Source organism: Littorina saxatilis, linkage group LG3 (assembly GCF_037325665.1).
Source record: "Littorina saxatilis isolate snail1 linkage group LG3, US_GU_Lsax_2.0, whole genome shotgun sequence".
Taxonomy (NCBI): domain Eukaryota; kingdom Metazoa; phylum Mollusca; class Gastropoda; order Littorinimorpha; family Littorinidae; genus Littorina; species Littorina saxatilis.
The window spans coordinates 41,188,801-41,205,827 of record NC_090247.1 but is presented as its reverse complement, the minus strand read 5'-3'; the positions used below and the strand labels follow the sequence as shown (position 1 = coordinate 41,205,827).

The 17,027-nt window shown below is 41.1% G+C and overlaps 1 protein-coding gene across 1 annotated transcript; it reads right to left on the bottom strand.

Annotated features, from left to right (window-relative positions):
* Positions 1 to 254: 254 nt before the first annotated feature.
* LOC138962382 (ABC transporter F family member 4-like) lies at positions 255 to 16,978 on the bottom strand. The gene is made up of 5 exons (XM_070334186.1): positions 16,899 to 16,978; positions 14,225 to 14,595; positions 8,187 to 8,367; positions 7,046 to 7,829; positions 255 to 6,147 (listed from the first exon to the last, which is right to left on the bottom strand). Exons 2-5 carry the CDS (start codon positions 14,474 to 14,476, stop codon positions 5,760 to 5,762), a joined length of 1,605 nt encoding a protein of 534 aa, XP_070190287.1. The 5' UTR covers positions 14,477 to 14,595; positions 16,899 to 16,978; the 3' UTR covers positions 255 to 5,759.
* Between the last annotated feature and the right edge of the window lie 49 nt (positions 16,979 to 17,027).

Genomic DNA, 17,027 nt, shown 5'->3' with positions numbered 1-17,027 from the left:
GACCCTCCATAATTCAAGAATATTTCTTCACAAAACTTCATCTCCTCCAGAGTATCAAGGTACTCTCACAGAGGCTACCACACCACAGTTTACAGTTTAACTTGTTTCTGAGAAAGAATCCAGCTTTTTCTCTGAGAGATTCTAGGTCTGAATCTTTGGAAATTTATCAAGTTTTTAAAATATCCTTGAATCCTGGAGGGTCCCTAACACAAGGAATAAATAACAGATATTTACACTGAGGGATGACACGGTCAAACGATAAATAAATATATTTAATCATATGAATTATTTATGTACATGCTCACACACATGGACAAGAAAAACTTCTCTCCTTCTGTACATTTCATAAGTATAACCCGCATTTCTTAAAAATTCTTCAATGTAACAAGCCTGAGGTAATAATTTTGAAGTTTTCAAAACTGATCTGGTGACGTGAAACGTTCGTCATAATTCTGTAACTCTCCATCAAAATTGATGTAGCTGCGTTGCAATGTGCTGAAACAAAGACTAGACTGGAATCTGCTTCTTCGTCTTTTTTTTTAACAATTCAACACTTGTTTATGCTTTTGCTCTAAAAAAAAGAAGGCGAAACCCTGGGTTTTGAAAACCATATCACATCATTTTCAGAGATAATCACTTTGAACGTAACAATGCAGGAAGCTGTTTGAACAAGTCAATTCTGTAACTTACCATCAGCTTAAGATTAACCTCTCACATCGGCAGTACATGTACACCTAAATGTTTCTGGGTTGTTGGAGCAACTCATGTCGCATGACACACTCAACACTTTACTATTGTCTTGCTTCATAATTTCAATTGGGAGGAAAACAAATTCAACACACAGGTCCTGTACCTGCTACTCAAAAACGTACCTACATTCTTTCTGCATTCATAGCAAGCAAATACATTCTACTAACATGAATTTGCTAACATTTAAATACCTTTGTTAAACAACAAAACAAAGAAACATGCACAAACCGAGTGGCTAAAACATTTCTGTTTTCTTCCTTATCAAAGCTATCTAAAGAGACAAAAATGTATGTGTTCAAATATACAATTTTTCTAAGAATGTTGACTAGAAAGCCATCACACAGACTGACTAAGCAAATCACAGTAAGTTAGAGAAAACACAAAAGCAGTTTTGACAAACAAAACACAGTGTCTGATTCCAAACGTCCAACAACAAACAGTGGTCTGTATTCAGTGATTGAGAGTTACAATGAACACTCATAATTAAACAAATATGTTTGGCCGCTGTAGGTGACTACTCCTGCCGTTAAAAATCAAAATCATCAAGAAATGATTGAATAGAGGGAGATGTAAGATTTTGCACTTACAGTGGAGTCCAGCTATAACGAACCTGGGTATAACAAAATCCCTCTTTTAACAAACTGCCATTGATTTCCCGGCAGACAGCCTTCTATTTCTTACTTGTTATTTTCGGGCTACATCGAACCTTTTGAACTCATTTGCATAACGAACCCCTCTTTTAACAAACACGTTTTCATCGCCCCAGAGCCGTTTTGTCTCTAAAAGTCACAAGGCTACAACAAACTGATGTCAATAATTGTCTCCAAAGACAAAAATACACAAACACAAGTGCACATAGCGTGATGAGCGAACTCTGAACAAACAGCAGGAGGTGCACGGAACAGATCGAACCAAAACCGAAAATTGTGGTGACGTCATGACATTTTGCGATGTACGTCAGCGAAGCTCATGCACATGACTGTGGTCTGTCTTGCTAAAAACAATGGCTGACGAACATGGTTTCAAAATCTGGAACTGTTTTTTTTTGTTTTCTCCGATCCGTGACCGTGTGACGCGATACAGAACCACTCGTTCGTTTGAATCAATACTCTCCTCAGGCAGTGAAGTCTCCTAAATTGTTCAACACTGTGGACAGTCCGGAGTGCAGTTATGTCCCGTGAATAAGCGAGTCAAAGTTTTATCGTGAAAACTGACGCTTTTCATGCACCTCCCGCTGTTAGTTTGCCTCTCTCTACGGATTATATTATGAAGCTGTTGAAAACATGCAGAGCAATCAAGGAAAGATCGATGGGACGATCATTTGAAGGTGATTGGGAAAATTTGTCTTGAGGCCATTAAGGGTTGAAAACTCTACAGCGAATTACTGATATAACAAACTAAAATGAATCTCCCTTGTGATTCGTTGTACCCGGACTCCACTGTACTTTGAAACTTGAAATTAAAACTAGTAATAAGCCTGATTTTATGTCAGGTACTCTTCGTTTGCAAAAAAACCCAAAAAAACAATATTTTCTATTTTAGACTCACATATTGACAATGTTAAACTACTCTTGAAGTGAAATGACTTAATTTTAAAAACGGAAAATAGTGAAAAATTGCTTGACAATTGCTTGTTACTCAAATCAGCACTGTACACAAATGTGGGCACAAACTCACAACAGCAATGAGGGGGAACACGCACTCAATGTGTATATGGAATATGCAAAAATGACTCCTGATTCCTCCGGGAAGTCAAAAAATGATTATGATGGGATACACATGTAATGAATGGTAGTGAATGGATAAAGTGGAAAGAATAAAGATATACCAAACCCATGAATTACCACTAGATCAAATACAATGAAGAAATGTTATACTGCCACACACACACATCCACACAGAAATTACACACCACCAACAATAAATATAGATCTCACACCGGTACGTGTGGAGTACAATATCCAATACCAGTTCTTATGAGCTAACTTCTGGTGTTGACTACAACTGATCACCTTCAAAAACTACAAGAAAGGAAATGAACAAGTTCAAGGATCAATCCAGAAAAAGCAAATGGTCATGCATGAAAAAACAATTAGACTTAGAGACATACAATTCATCCTATACGTAAAATTTATTCAAAGATTAAATGTTGATGAGGAGAAAAGACCTTGTTTTTATGGCACACTTGTTTTGCATCAATCAAGGAAATATGTAAAGCATAAAGAGAGGAGTCTACTTTATTTCATTGGTGGAAAGTTAAAATCAATTTTGGCAAGTCAATGAGATTCGGTAATTGTGGGCACAAAATAAGTGCACCTGGAAAAGAATAAAATCTTCATTGTTTGAAAAAGAAAAATAGAACTGGTTGTTACCCCCAAAAGAAATAATACCATATAAATATCATGCATGGTAATGTTAATATCAATTGTATTAAGAATACGAATGATGGAACTTGGAAGTCAAATTTGCAAAATAGGCACAAAACAAACAAAATGAAGTGTCAAACATGCAGTAATTTTGTTTTTACTGAGACCTTGCCATTCTGACAGGCAAAGACTACTCAACTGCAAAGAAATGTATCTTTCATTTGAAACCAAACACTAAGCCCATTCAGTTCAAGTCTGTTCAGGTACTCACAAAATTACACCTGAGAATCACTGCACTACAAATAATACTGAATATTCAAAATGATTATGACTACTTTTCCCTTATTGTTTTGACTGGAAACTGCTACATATATATACTAAAATTCAATATTTTCATTTCATTTATTCCCTTCATATCAATATGGCATGGAGAACCATGAAGAACCAAGTATTTCATTTACATGAACAGACTGATACTTCCAACATGAGTGATTGAAAATACGGATAATTATGCATGTTTTTATTGCAATATGTCTTTGACACATTCATGGTCTGTATCTGTGGCCATATGAAATTTGAAATGCGTTGCGGTAGCCGGGGAAAGTGAGATCACAAGAAACACCTTCACAAAAATGATGCATTTTCAGCCTCTTTGTTTTTAGCACCAACTTTCTTTCTTTCTTTCTTTATTTGGTGTTTAACGTCGTTTTCAACCGTTCAAGGTTATATAGCACCAACTTTATGGCATATAAAAATACAAGCAGTGTACACAGATACTACCACAAATCATACCAAGAAAGGACATTTTACCTGAGCAAGCATATTGTAATGTTATAATAATGGAGTGGTCAGTTTTCATGGAAGAATATAAATTACAGGCACTCTTTCATTTAATTTTTTGTGTAATTGTTGAAATATTCTTGGTTAAAAAAATGTAGAGGCTGAAGGTCAAGTATCCTTTCATAAGGGGAAAAAATGAACCACTGTGACCTTGATACCCAGGCTCAAAAGTAAACCTCGCTTTAATGAATCACTTTCTCTTTTAAAAATCAGTTCCACTCAGGCCAGAAACACAGTATTTCATTCTGTTCACCAACAGAATTTTTTTTCTCTCTCACATGGACTGATGCAGTCCACCATCTACACCCCTTCCCTTTCTCTGGTGTTCTCAATTAAAAAGCAAAAGGCAATCAACTGTTTCCATTAAAAAAAGGAATCCACAATCGTAAGAGGCAAAATCCACCCCATCAGAAACCCACATGTTTATCATTTTAAAGTGCATGTAATGCAAACTTTTGAGTTACAACCATTGCTTGCATTGTACATACTATTAAAAGGAATACAATTAAAAACACATTATAATATGAACATACAGCACTGCTAATAGTCAAAGGCAGAGCATATTTTAAGTCCTCTGCATCTGTGTCCAAGTGCCCTTTTGGTGACATTCCATGTCAATACAGAAATAAAAATCAAACATCAATAAATAAACAAATCAGTTAAATAATTCAATACACTGTAAGTGTAACATGAAAACGGGTTGTAAAAGGTTCATGAGATGGATGCTGCCTCCATCCGTCGCCAAGCTGAGTGTTTGCCATGATCCGGCTGTTACCCAATTCATGAGCAGAATAACTTAAAGGTTCCACACGCTTTTACTGTAGCAGACATTCCTAGCTTTCACTTTACCTGTTAAGTGCCTCTCTCTGTGTCAAACACACTTGCAACCACACACACACACACAAGCACGCGCATGCACACATACACACAGCCTTACACAGACTTTGTAACACTAAGAGGCACTTTCACCATACCCCCATGACAACCTCAGTTAGTCACACAGACACACTGTTCCGTAACCCTAAAGTGCTTGGCGGCGATGGCATGATGACGATGGCACAGAGTGACGGTGATCTTGTTGCTATTGTTGTGCAGTTTAGCTGGAGAAGACACTGGAGAAGACTGTTTGTGTGTATGTGTGCTTCAAACAGGCCGATTGCTGACTGGGCCCTCCATTGTTCACACACGTCTTCTCTTACAAAAATATTTGTCAGCAGAATGCTTTTCCTCACGAATTGGCTGCTTTCTGTCTGTTTTCCCCAGTTTTCTTGTGTCAGTGCCAATCTATTTTATGCTGTAGTGACCACTCTATAAGAGTAATCACGCAAAATGTGTCTCCTCAGGCAGTCCCTTTACCTTGCAAAGTATTGTGGTTGTGGAGAACACGCCTAGGTAAGAAATCATCTGACAAACAATTCACAGAACAAATTTTTAATAAATTAAGGCTCCATCATAGAAAATAAATACGCTGTGTGATACAACCACACAATTATGTCTCTATGGCGATTACAGGTCATAATTTGTTATGAGCAAATGATAATGGAATTGAAGGGAAAAATCCAATGGAGGTTAAAAAATCTTTTAAAAAAATGAGGCAAGAATATTATGGAAGAAATCGTTCAAATGAAACAAAAAAACCTTTCGAATCCCTCTTCCAACGGACCCCTTAACCGCCTTCTATCCCCTCCCCCCAAAAAAACTCATGCAACCCCCCTCTCCAAACTACATCTCCCTCCCAACCCACCAATCACCTATCAATCTGCCCTCCAAAATAAAAAACCCAAGATGACCAAAACGATTCTTTCAGAAAGATGCAGCAACTTTGCCGGCCTTTCCCCCCTTCCCTTGTTCACCAAAGAAATGAAATGCATCCACCATCAGCGACGCTTCCACCAGAGGACTGCTGTTAAAGTTGCAGCGACTGTCGTTCAACTCGTCGTCTCCTGACGACCAAGGTGATGAAACTTCAGACTCTTTGGACACCTCAGTTTCCTTCGCAATCTTAGCCTTTGTAGAATCTGCAGCCTGTTTGGCCGCTGCAGCAGCAGCTTTGGTTTTTCGCTTTTTCTCTTGTCGCTTTCTTTTTGCAACCTGTTCGGCCATCACCGGGCAGCTCCATTGCTGGCTGCGGGGACGGACAACTGCCATTCCACCCTCCCCCAGGTACATATCCATGCAGCACATGGGAATCCTGGAAAAAAACAAAAACAAGTGTAATAATATGTGAAATCATAGGTAAGTGATTGTTGCATGAACGTGTGGCATATCAAACATATTGCATGTTTCATGCAGTCACACTCTTTATTATCAATTCAAGTTGAAGAACCAAGAAAAATGACTGTTGAGGAAAAGTGTGGTAATGGGTGAGGAGGAAGCAGAGTCGCTTTAGTCTCTCCCCTTTTGTTCTGTTTCCTCATATTAACATTCTCCAACTGCGACACTAAAAGCATCAACCAAAGTCAGAGCAACAGCCTTGTGCCGGACAGCTATGCTTTTCTTCGACAAAAAAAGAATATAAGATTAAGTAAGACTTTCTTTCTTTATTTGGTGTTTAACGTCGTTTTCAACCACGAAGGTTATATCGCGACGGGGGAAGGGGGAGATGGGATAGAGCCACTTGTCAATTGTTTCTTGTTCACAAAAGCACTAATCAAAAATTTGCTCCAGGGGCTTGCAAAGTAGTACAATATATTACCTTACTGGGAGAATGCAAGTTTCCAGTACAAAGGACTTAACATTTCTTACATACTGCTTGACTAAAATCTTTACAAAAATTGACTATATTCTATACAAGAAACACTTAACAAGGGTAAAAGGAGAAACAGAATCCGTTGGTCGCCTCTTACGACATGCTGGGGAGCATCGGGTAAATTCTTTCTCGTCCCAACCAATATGGGACTCCCCCTAACCCGCGGGGGAATTTAAGTAAGACTGTTCCACAGCAAAACACAAACAAATGAAACCTACACACACACACACACACACACACACACACACACACACACACACACACACACACACACACACACACACACACTCTGTCTTTCTCTCTCCCATTCTTGTTTTATCAACACACAAAACCTACTCACTTTAGAAAATAGCTGGTGTCCATAAAGGAAACGTTGGGTGGCTTCTTATCTTTGACTGGACAGCCAGGAAAGCGTCTGTTCCCCTTTCTGTTTACTGTGGGAACATGTGTTGAATCAACGGACCCGACACTTTGCTGATCATTGTCCTTGTCTTTCATTTCTTCACTATCATCCTCGTCACATCGCAGCTGTTTCATGGGATTCACCAAACTGTCGTCTTCTGCACAGAGATTCTTCCTCTTCTTGCATGGTGCTTCTTCAGTGATTCGCTTCAGATCAATTGACGAAGAAACGGAAGCAGACTCGTCAACATCTTCAGTCGAAACAGACGGTGACTTTCGGCCTTCCAGGTTATCCTCGTCTTCAGACGAGGTCTCCTCAACACCTTCGCTGTCATCGTCACCTTCATGGATACGCTTCACTCTGGAAAAGTTTCCTCTTGTGCCATGTACCCTCGAGTTTTTCCCTTTCTTGGCAGGTGTGGCTATCTTGCTGGGAGTCTTGACGTCAACCTCCTTGCACTTGGCACGGGTGTGATATTCACTGTGCTGTCCCTCCTGTTTTAGCCCTTTACCCTTGCTTCTGAAGTCACCAATCTCACCGAACAGCCTGGCGTTTTCTCGGGCCTCTTTCCTTCTCAGCTCCTCCTGTTTGTCGTGGATTGTCTTGACTCCCTTCTTCAAGGTAAACAGCCTCATGTGCTTGAGGTCTTTTTCAGCATTATCTTCACGCTCCATGTACTCCCTCGGATCGCGCCAGCGCCCTGCGGGTACCAGCTGATGTTCTGTAAAAAAAAAAGGGGTTCCACTGATTGAACATCATAATCTGTTTTATCATCTTGAGGAAAAGAATTTAAACAGCACAAAATACTGAGTGAGCAGTATGGTGTTTTGTTTTAATTACAAAGCCTGCAAGTTTTCTCCAAAGGAGCAAGTACAACTACAAGTAACACTGTTGAACATTGGCCTTGACAATGACGCAAGGAAATGTCAAAATGCATGTGTTTGCAACATCACACATTGGATGATAAATGCACACCCACACACAAAAGCATGCATGTTGATACACACAAAGTTAAGAAGGAAAGAAAAGAAACACAAGCACACACTTAACTCTACAAGAAATAAAATATTTCCCTTACTGGTCTTTAACCTGATAGAGGGCTTTCCAGTGTAGACATATCGTGGGTGGATCGTCATGTGTCTGTAGAAGAACCCTTTCTCCTTGGAGGGGGCGGCAGGAACAGATGACCCCATCCCATCTACTGGCCAGATGTCATGGATGACGGGTCGGATGTCACCTTTCAGTTTACAGTCCAGGCGCTGAAAAAAATATACATCTCATTTACTGTCTAATGCCAAGCCCTTTCCTTCAGAAGTCATTTCCTAAAAAAAGACAACTTGTGCAGGGTTTTTTTCTGTTAGAAATGTTAAAAGTTCCTGTTTTGATGAGACATCTGTAGTATGCAGACAAATGAGGCGCTAAGGATGTCTGTTCATTGAATACACTTATAAGTGTGGTCCCTGGGTTACAGCATGAGAGCTCTGCAAAGATAACTGTACATTGTTCTTTTAGATCTATAGGTTACTGGTACATGGGTGTTACTGGGAAAAATCAAAAAACCTGAAAGGCAGGGGTCCAAAATGCTCAAGTTTGAAAGAAAGTTTCTATACACCGACGAAACCAAATCATAATAAGCAAGATGGCGCCAAATCCAAGGGAGCGAACCGAGAAAGCACGCGAACCGGTGTCAAAAGTCGGATCGGAACCGCTGCTCGTTATTTCAACTTAGCAAAACGAAGCTTTTTTTTGGTTCTTTTTTTAAAACCCGGAAAACCGGAATTTCCGGCTTCAGATTTTTTCAAAAACCGGAAATCCGGCAAAAGCCGGAAGAGTAACACCCATGCTGGTATGCATCTATTTACCTTCATGTTTTGGCAAAATTAGATCAATCAATCAATCAATCAATGAGTCTTATATTGCGCATATTCCGTGGGTACAGTTCTAGGCGCTCTGCAGTGATGCCGTGTGAGATGAAATTTTATACGGCCAGTAGATTGCAGCCATTTCGGCGCATATTTACCTTTCGCGGCCTATTATTCCAAGTCACACGGGTATAGGTAGACAATTATTAACTGTGCCTTAGCAATTTTGCCAGGAAAGACCCTTTTGTCAATCGTGGGATCTTTAACGTGCACACCCAATGTAGTGTACACGGGGGGAGGTTCGGACACCGAAGAGAGTCTGCACACAAAGTTGACTCTGTGAAATAAATTTCCGCCGAACCTGGGATCGAACTCACGCTGACAGCGGCCAACTGAATACAAATCCAGCGCGCTACCAACTGAGCTATATCCCCGCCCAAGATGCAAGAAACAAAGAAAAGATTCATGAAATGAAAATTGTCAGCACTGAGTTTTTGAGCCCTTTGGCAAAACCACAAAGAAACGAGTCGCAGGAAACTATGTAAAACCATTTAGTTTTAGGTCTCACAGGCCAGGGTGACCCCCCCCCCCTCCCTTGCCCCATACACTCACACAGAGACTCACAAACAAACTGATTGAGTCTATGTTAGCCACATTTTATCATGGCTCTAAACGATAACATCAGACTCCTAATATTTTGTTTAAAACGTTCAGTACAATTATTTTTTTATGAATGGTGTTAAAATAAGAGATAAAAAAATCCCAAGGCAGTGAGGGCGCTCGCCATGCACTGACATCTGACAAAAACAGCCACACACACACCACACAGCATGTTTGTGCAGATGCTTTGGGAGAATAAGCATTGAAAACCAGTTTGAATCAAATCCAGCATATAGAGCTGCATGTCATAATTATTTTCTTCGTGTCTGGCTTTATTTAATACATGCCGATCTTGTGGCAGTGACTTTTCACTCTTCATTTGGGAATCCCATTCCCGTGTACACAATACTGCTTTCACTCTCCTTACCGTCAGAAGCCGTGACAACTTAACTTTTAAAGAGTACACCTCTTCATTTACTTCTAGCGCTCTTTCACTTCCAGCTGACACCAGCACCCCACTCAGTGCATGAGTCTAACCAGCTACCCCCCCTCTCTCTCTCTCTCCCCCTCCCCCCCCCTCCATTTGTGTTCAGAGAAGTGTCACTGTCAGCTAATTGAGGCCACCTGCACTAACTCTGTGCAAAACCAGTTGACCGTGTCTAACTTTTGACACTGATAATTGGATGGAGATGAAGTGGCCGGTGATCAAGCAAGAAAACTGAAGAGCTCACAGATTAGGCATTGACTCACTGGTCAAGACTGCGGGGGGAAAAGAATGGCTTTGGTAATCTTGTCAATGAAAGAGGTTACACACAGACAGACGACTGATGCTGAGAACTGAGGCCGAATTTTCACTCTCTTTCTCCGAGGGCCTTCAGCGCCTTTTCTTGTCAACGTCATTCCGATAACACAAACGAGTAATCCCTCTATTGCGGACCCCATCAAAAGCAACCTGCAGGTACATACAGTGACGACCACCCCATGGCCCATACAAGAGTAATTTCCCCCCATAGATATGAACCGCATGAATGACTCAGTTCAGAATACAGTTAGCGATTAGTCAGCCGTGTAAAAAGAAACCCCCTTTTTTTTACCTACAATTATGACCACAAGCCGACGATTACACCTGCTAATCTTCTCATGCGACAATACGAACTTCTGACTTGCCCGCACCTATACTCCCCCCCCCCCCCCCCCTTTTTCAGCAGTCACTCCAAACCCAGTCTTTCCTCACATGCAAAGCGGCTAGCTCCACGATAAACGTATCTCACACACACATCTAGTCACTCTATATAACGCGTCTTCATTTTCTGCAACGATTGTTGGTTTTACACCTGTTGCCTCTAGCGCTCACATCTACACATTCACCACGCTGGGTTACGCAACGCGACACCAGACCAGGCTTTCTTTCTAGCCCCAGTCAAGCGTAACAAAATAAACATTACGTGCTCTACCAGCGACACCGCAGACGCCTGCCACCCTCCCACCTCCACCCCGCTCCCACCAATTGATAAATTACAAATCAATACTTCGCTCTCTCTATTCAGTATTGTCATCTTGCCCCGCAGGTGTGTGGTCTGACAGGGGGAAGGGGAGGAATACTGGCCGGTGAACGGAGGGGGCTGTGTCCTTCCTTCAATACCAAGTTGTTCAAAGCATTCAATAATTGAGATGAACGGCGAGGACGGAAAGAGGTCGGGTGGTGGTAGGACTAGGAGCTAGTAGAGCTAGTAGAGGCCCAACCCATGATTAAGTCCCCCCCCTCTTCTCACACATATATATAAAATAATTAACCAAATCTTTAACTAAAATTTTTATAGAGATATGAGGCTGTTGGCGCTCGGGAAACAGGGAGCAAAGGGCAGTGCCCCACCTAGTGATCGGTGCCGCAGCTCATACTTCCCTCATAACTCAAACGGAACTCAGCTCCTGCTCCCAGACTCTAAAATAAATCCTAAAAATGAGACACTATAAACGAGAGGATTATTTTTTAAACAATCTTTTAATTAAAACTAATGCATCCGTTTAAATGAACACTGCTAGTGTACTGTCGGCCCAACTGCGACTATTGCAGTGGCAGGAGGGCTGGCGCGCGGATAATGCAGATCTTAACTATACCTTTTTTTTTAATTTATCCTATTTATTATGTACAGGTGCTGTATGGCACAGGATACATGCGAGTGAGAATGAATGTGTGTGTCTGATTTTTACGTGGTAGCACAGCTCTCTACTTTTTACATAACGTTTCACTCTTAAAGTTTTTAACAAAAGGTGGTCCTGAGTTTTAACATATTTTATGAAATAACATATAAATTAAAGATTATGCTTTTAATGGTCCCTTATGGAGAGTGGGTCCTGGGTCCCAGTCCTGTCCTTAAGAGGCTGACAAACCATGCATGTGGGACACTAATTCTCTCCCCCCCCCCCCAAAAAAAAAAAAAATAGGAGCGTGCAGGAATGTGTATGAGAAGAGAGAGGAGGGGTAGGGGGTGGGGAGGGTCAGACGTTAAAAGCATGAGAAGTTTAGCGTATCATCAACTCATGTCCCTAAAAGGAAAATTTCCTGTGATGACGTTTAAGGACCCCCTAGTTAGTTAGGAGTTGCTGACGATTTACCCGGGCAGCAGAGTGTTGTCAAACAGGAGAGATCGTCCCATACTGAACTTGCTGTGAACCTCTTTTTGTTGGAAGATGTATTTGTAGCACATCCGTATCTTCCAAGTGTCAGTGTGCCATGCTGGTGAACGAATTCACGAAAACCCATACAAATAAATGAAGTTCGGGGGTTCGACCGTCGGCCTCGTTGATATAATAATTGTTCAGAGTTTCCGAGCCTGATTACTGAATATATCGCTGTCTAGAACGTGACTTGTAGCCCCCAGCATTCCGACCTGACCTTGATAGACTGGAAGTAGGTCATAGCTATGTATGTCAGGAGGGCAGTCCTGGGGTAAGTCTCAAGTACGCATACAGCTCTCAAATCAATGGCTCTGCTAGTAACTGTTCTGCTACCGAGACTAAACTGGAAAATAAGTGTGTAAAAAGCATGACAAGCCCCGACACCCCCCCCCCAATATTGTTGATCCTGTGGTCTGCTACTACAGACTGATTGTGTGTGTGTGTGTGTGTGAGAGAACAAGAACAAGAACAATTCTTTATTTTACGAGGGTAATAGAGTAAGCAGTGATCTGCTTTTTTACATCTGGCCCTCGCCCTAAAGAGGGACTAGTCTAAAATTGCTAAAGAATAAGCAAGTAAAGAAAACAAACTACTGCTACATGATTATAATAGAAATGAAAGTAAGAACATATCATCAATTTACATACAATACATTGCTTAAATGAAAAATGTAAGTTCATTTGACATGAGTTAAGAATTATAGAGTAGATTGCACTGACGCAACAACGTTGTAAGTGCCATGCCCATTGACATACACTGCATTCGAAAGAATCAGTGTATATAAAAATAATAATACATTGTTAAAAAGCACCGGTTGTTGGTTTTAACAACCATTCTAGCGACAACAGATGTTTATTTATACTTCATGAGATAAGACGTATATCTGGTCTTAAAAACGTTTGTGCTGCTAGTTTGCCGTAGGATTGTCGGAAGAGTGTTCCAGAGACTGCTACCTGAATAGACTAAACTAGATTTGAATAGGTCAATCCTAGGCAGAGGCATGTTCAGTCTCATCAATTGGCGTGAAGTTTTTAACGTGAATTTGGAAAGAGAGAGAGAGAGAGAGAGAGAGAGAGAGAGAGAGAGAGAGAGAGAGAGAGAGAGAGAGAGAGAGAGAAACACTGATTCTTCAAAGAAGTTGGGAGAGTAAACAACATGCAGAGGGCAAGGATATTAGAGGAGAGAAGAAGGAACAACAATGACCTTCATTTTATAGTGGTGTGCACCAGATAAAGCCTAAACAGGTTGGACAAAAGCACTGGATGGGAATACAAGTGTATCATCTCACAAGTAGCACTAACACCTCAATGTCTCTGCGGAAGCTCCCTTGTAACTGGTTGCTCCCCTTCATAATAATAATAAACCTAGGATAGGGCGTTATCGTACAAAAAAAGCCTTCACATTTTTCAAACCGGTGAGTGAATTCTTGGTAGACAAATCCTTTTTGTTAAATGATGGCAGTGCCCTTATAGTTGGTCCTTGCATATCAGTGTTAGAAGTGCCAAAGTTATGTCATTCACATTTGATGTCAGTGCTATTGCTTTCCAAACTGATACAAAGTGAATGGGAGAATAGGGGCAGTTATCAAGTTAATGCACCTCAAACAGTCGACAGAGCTTAAAGCACACAAACATGAATTGAACCGCTCGGGTATCTACAAGTCAGTTATGGACCCTCCATGCTTGAGAACTTTGCAGTAACAGTCAATATTAAAACACGTTTGACCTGTAAGCACAATAGAATTCCATTTTTTATTATTAATCACATCAGCACTTGGAAAAAGCCCAAAGGTCGCATATATATATATATATATATCACTGCACGTTGATCCCAGCCAAAGGCTGACATTTTTTAGTAGATGATTCACTTGTGATCGGGTTGGCTAAAATCTCAATTTTAACCTCCCTGACCCAGCGCTTGGCGACAGCCCAGTTGGGGCACTTTCTCATGCACACAGGGTACCTAACCAACTTACCCGTGTGTGGTCAGGCGGGTTGATCTGCTGCTCCGGCGTGGGGAAGTCGAGTGACTGGATGGCGCGCTTGATGTAGAGCACGCAAGGGTTGCAGACAAAGCCTCTCCGCCCATCAAACACGTCCAGTCTGAAGACGCGGCAGTACGTCTCCTCCGTGTAGTGGTCGTACCAGGGCCTGAACTGCGAGGTGGAGTTCTTGGTAGCGCAGATGCTGCAACCCTCGCTGCGGTTGTACTTGTGGCTGGTCGTCATCCTGTCACAGTCTTTCTCTTCTCTGCTGCTGTCAGTCCGTGAACTGCTGCGCTGAGCAGTCTTCGGGGGCCTTCACAAACCACGGGGCACCGGCGCTGATTGAAGTCTTAGGAGGAAGCCTGTTGAGAGAGAAGAGAGTGAAATCAAAACTTGACTAAATGTAAAAAAAAGAATTACATCCACGACCTAAAGGCAACAGGTAAAATTCTAGGCAAGCATTCCGGATCGCGGTGTGTCTGGTCTGAGTGCTCGTGCAATGCCGGTGTGATGATCGAATCGCATGTCACTTGTCAGGTGATAATCACTGATGTTGTAATGATGCACAGAGAGAGAGAAATTAACAATAACGTTTGTGAGCATGTGTGCAAACTAAAATTAGGAAAACATACAGGACCCCACAACCCCCATTCATATGACGTCATCAATTCTTGTACATTACAATAACTAGACTTCTGAAGACTGCGTGACTAATATTAGTAATAACCAATGGGATCGAAACAAAAAATGATTTGGGGGAAATTTGTGTTCCTTTGTTAATATGGTTTGGTCACACAAGTTTTTGAATCTTAAAGGGCAGCTGTTGGGTTGTGGCTCTCAAAATCTGTTCATCAGAATGAGTTCTCATATAACTGAAACTATACTTAAAAGTTACTTGGTGATTTTAACAGCTTGATAACACAAGTCCGAAGATTTTAGACATGCTACAATGTCTTTAATCGAAGAAAGTTTGCATTCTTGGCTGAGTCAATGCAGCCCGCTCGAAAATTACTTCCCTTGGACGCGTGACGTCAGCTGGGAAATCCGGGTCACTTCCTCCCAGTGGAAAGCTAGCAGCAACAGAGTCGCGCTACCCCAAAGTCAAGGGATCTATGGGATGTTTTGTTCCTTTTTACATTTAGTCAAGTTTTGACTAAATGTTTTAACATTGAGGGGGAATCGAGACAAGGGTCCTGGTGTGTGTGTCTGTGTGTGTGTAGAGCGATTTAGACTAAACTACTGGACCGATCTTTAATTTAAGTAAAAGGGACTTGTGTCAAAAATAAGTCAATATGAATAATGCCACTGGATTGTGAGCTATGATTTTACAACCCTGAAGTTCAACATTAATCACCATTGATAAGGCTCAACATCAGAACTAACAGTAACATCTGTAACTTGGTTGATAAAGCTAAGCATGAAAAACATGACATATTTAGTGACAATACTTTAAAACACACGATTTCTGTTGTCCGAAAATACCGTGTTCAGAAGACTTGTATATATATTTCATTGATTACTGCAGCCGGTCAAGAAATAAGGCAAAAATCAAGCGGTCACTGGCGGACATCTCGAATGCGATGCGCTCATGTGTACTGGCGTCCCCAAAAACTTGAGAAAAGCAAGTCGTGACCTGTTTGTTGTTGCCACTACCCAGCTGTTCTGTCGTCCATAAAATCGGACCATGACATAATATAACGATGATTAGGTACTGACCAAAAAGCTTGTAAATACAGCAAAGTATACTCTATGTCTTTTAATCAAGTGACAACGAGCACTTTTTCTGTCAAACTGACGAAAGTTTTCGCTAGTTGAACGCGGAGTCCACATCGAATTGGGAAAACGGTGAACGCACACTGTCTTTAACATAATTTATGCACCGGTCACTGGGTCAGTAAACAGCGGTTTTGCTCTGAGGCCCTGCGAAGGATGTAGGAAGTTCACATAACACGAAATGCTCAAAAATGCATCCTAAACCTGTATAAAGTAAAATCAAGAGAATGAAAAGTGTGATTTTAGCGATAAACAAGTAAACGTAAAACTAACATGAGTAGATGTAGCATGAAGTAACCATAATGTGATAATCTTCATCGCTGTCAATCTTCCAAATTTGGCATGAACAAAGCCTAGCAGACGCTAATAGGCCAACAGCATATTTTGAGACAGAACTTACTAAAACAGAAGAGACATTAAAATGAAGCAATAACAAAATGATCGAATATTCTTCGTACGATCATATACGTCCAAAAATGATTATCGGGTCCCTAAAAGCATCGATACAACAAAACTTCGACACTCGACGCCACGGCACAGGGCAAGAGCGTACACGTCAATACTGAGAGGACATAGGCCCTAACAATCAACAATCTCCATAATTCTTAAATGACATTGTAACATCCAACAGATTTCAATGAAACACCATATCCTAAACAAATTCACATCATATCCATACACTAGAACTGTTTTCATCATTCTTGATCCTCTGTCAGTTGTTAAAAACAGCGAGTCTGAACGATTTCGAAGAGAGCAACACCCTCTCGGCTTTTGACACCAAACTGAAAGAGTTGTTTTGTTGAATGACATTCGTAGAAATACGATCTACTGACACAAAGACACGATGTAAAGTCGAAATAAAACAAATTCTAATGAAATGTCATTCACTTACCATCGTTTTTTTGTATATTATTGCCTGATCCTAGCCAGAGCAGTTACCAGCAGTCATTCCTTCACATTCAACCCGTAGGCCGGTGCACAATGAATCATCGCGAGATCTCGTAGTATTATGGGCCGTAAC

Bases quoted from the DNA above. Each gene is read 5' to 3' on its own strand.
- LOC138962382 (XM_070334186.1), bottom strand. From the start codon at position 14,476: ATGACGACCAGCCACAAGTACAACCGCAGCGAGGGTTGCAGCATCTGC. The intron at 7,830-8,186 runs GTAAGGGAAATA...TTTTTTTTACAG, and splicing joins CTCTATCAGGTTAAAGACCA to AACATCAGCTGGTACCCGCA. The intron at 6,148-7,045 runs GTGAGTAGGTTT...GTTTTTTTCCAG, and splicing joins GACACCAGCTATTTTCTAAA to GATTCCCATGTGCTGCATGG.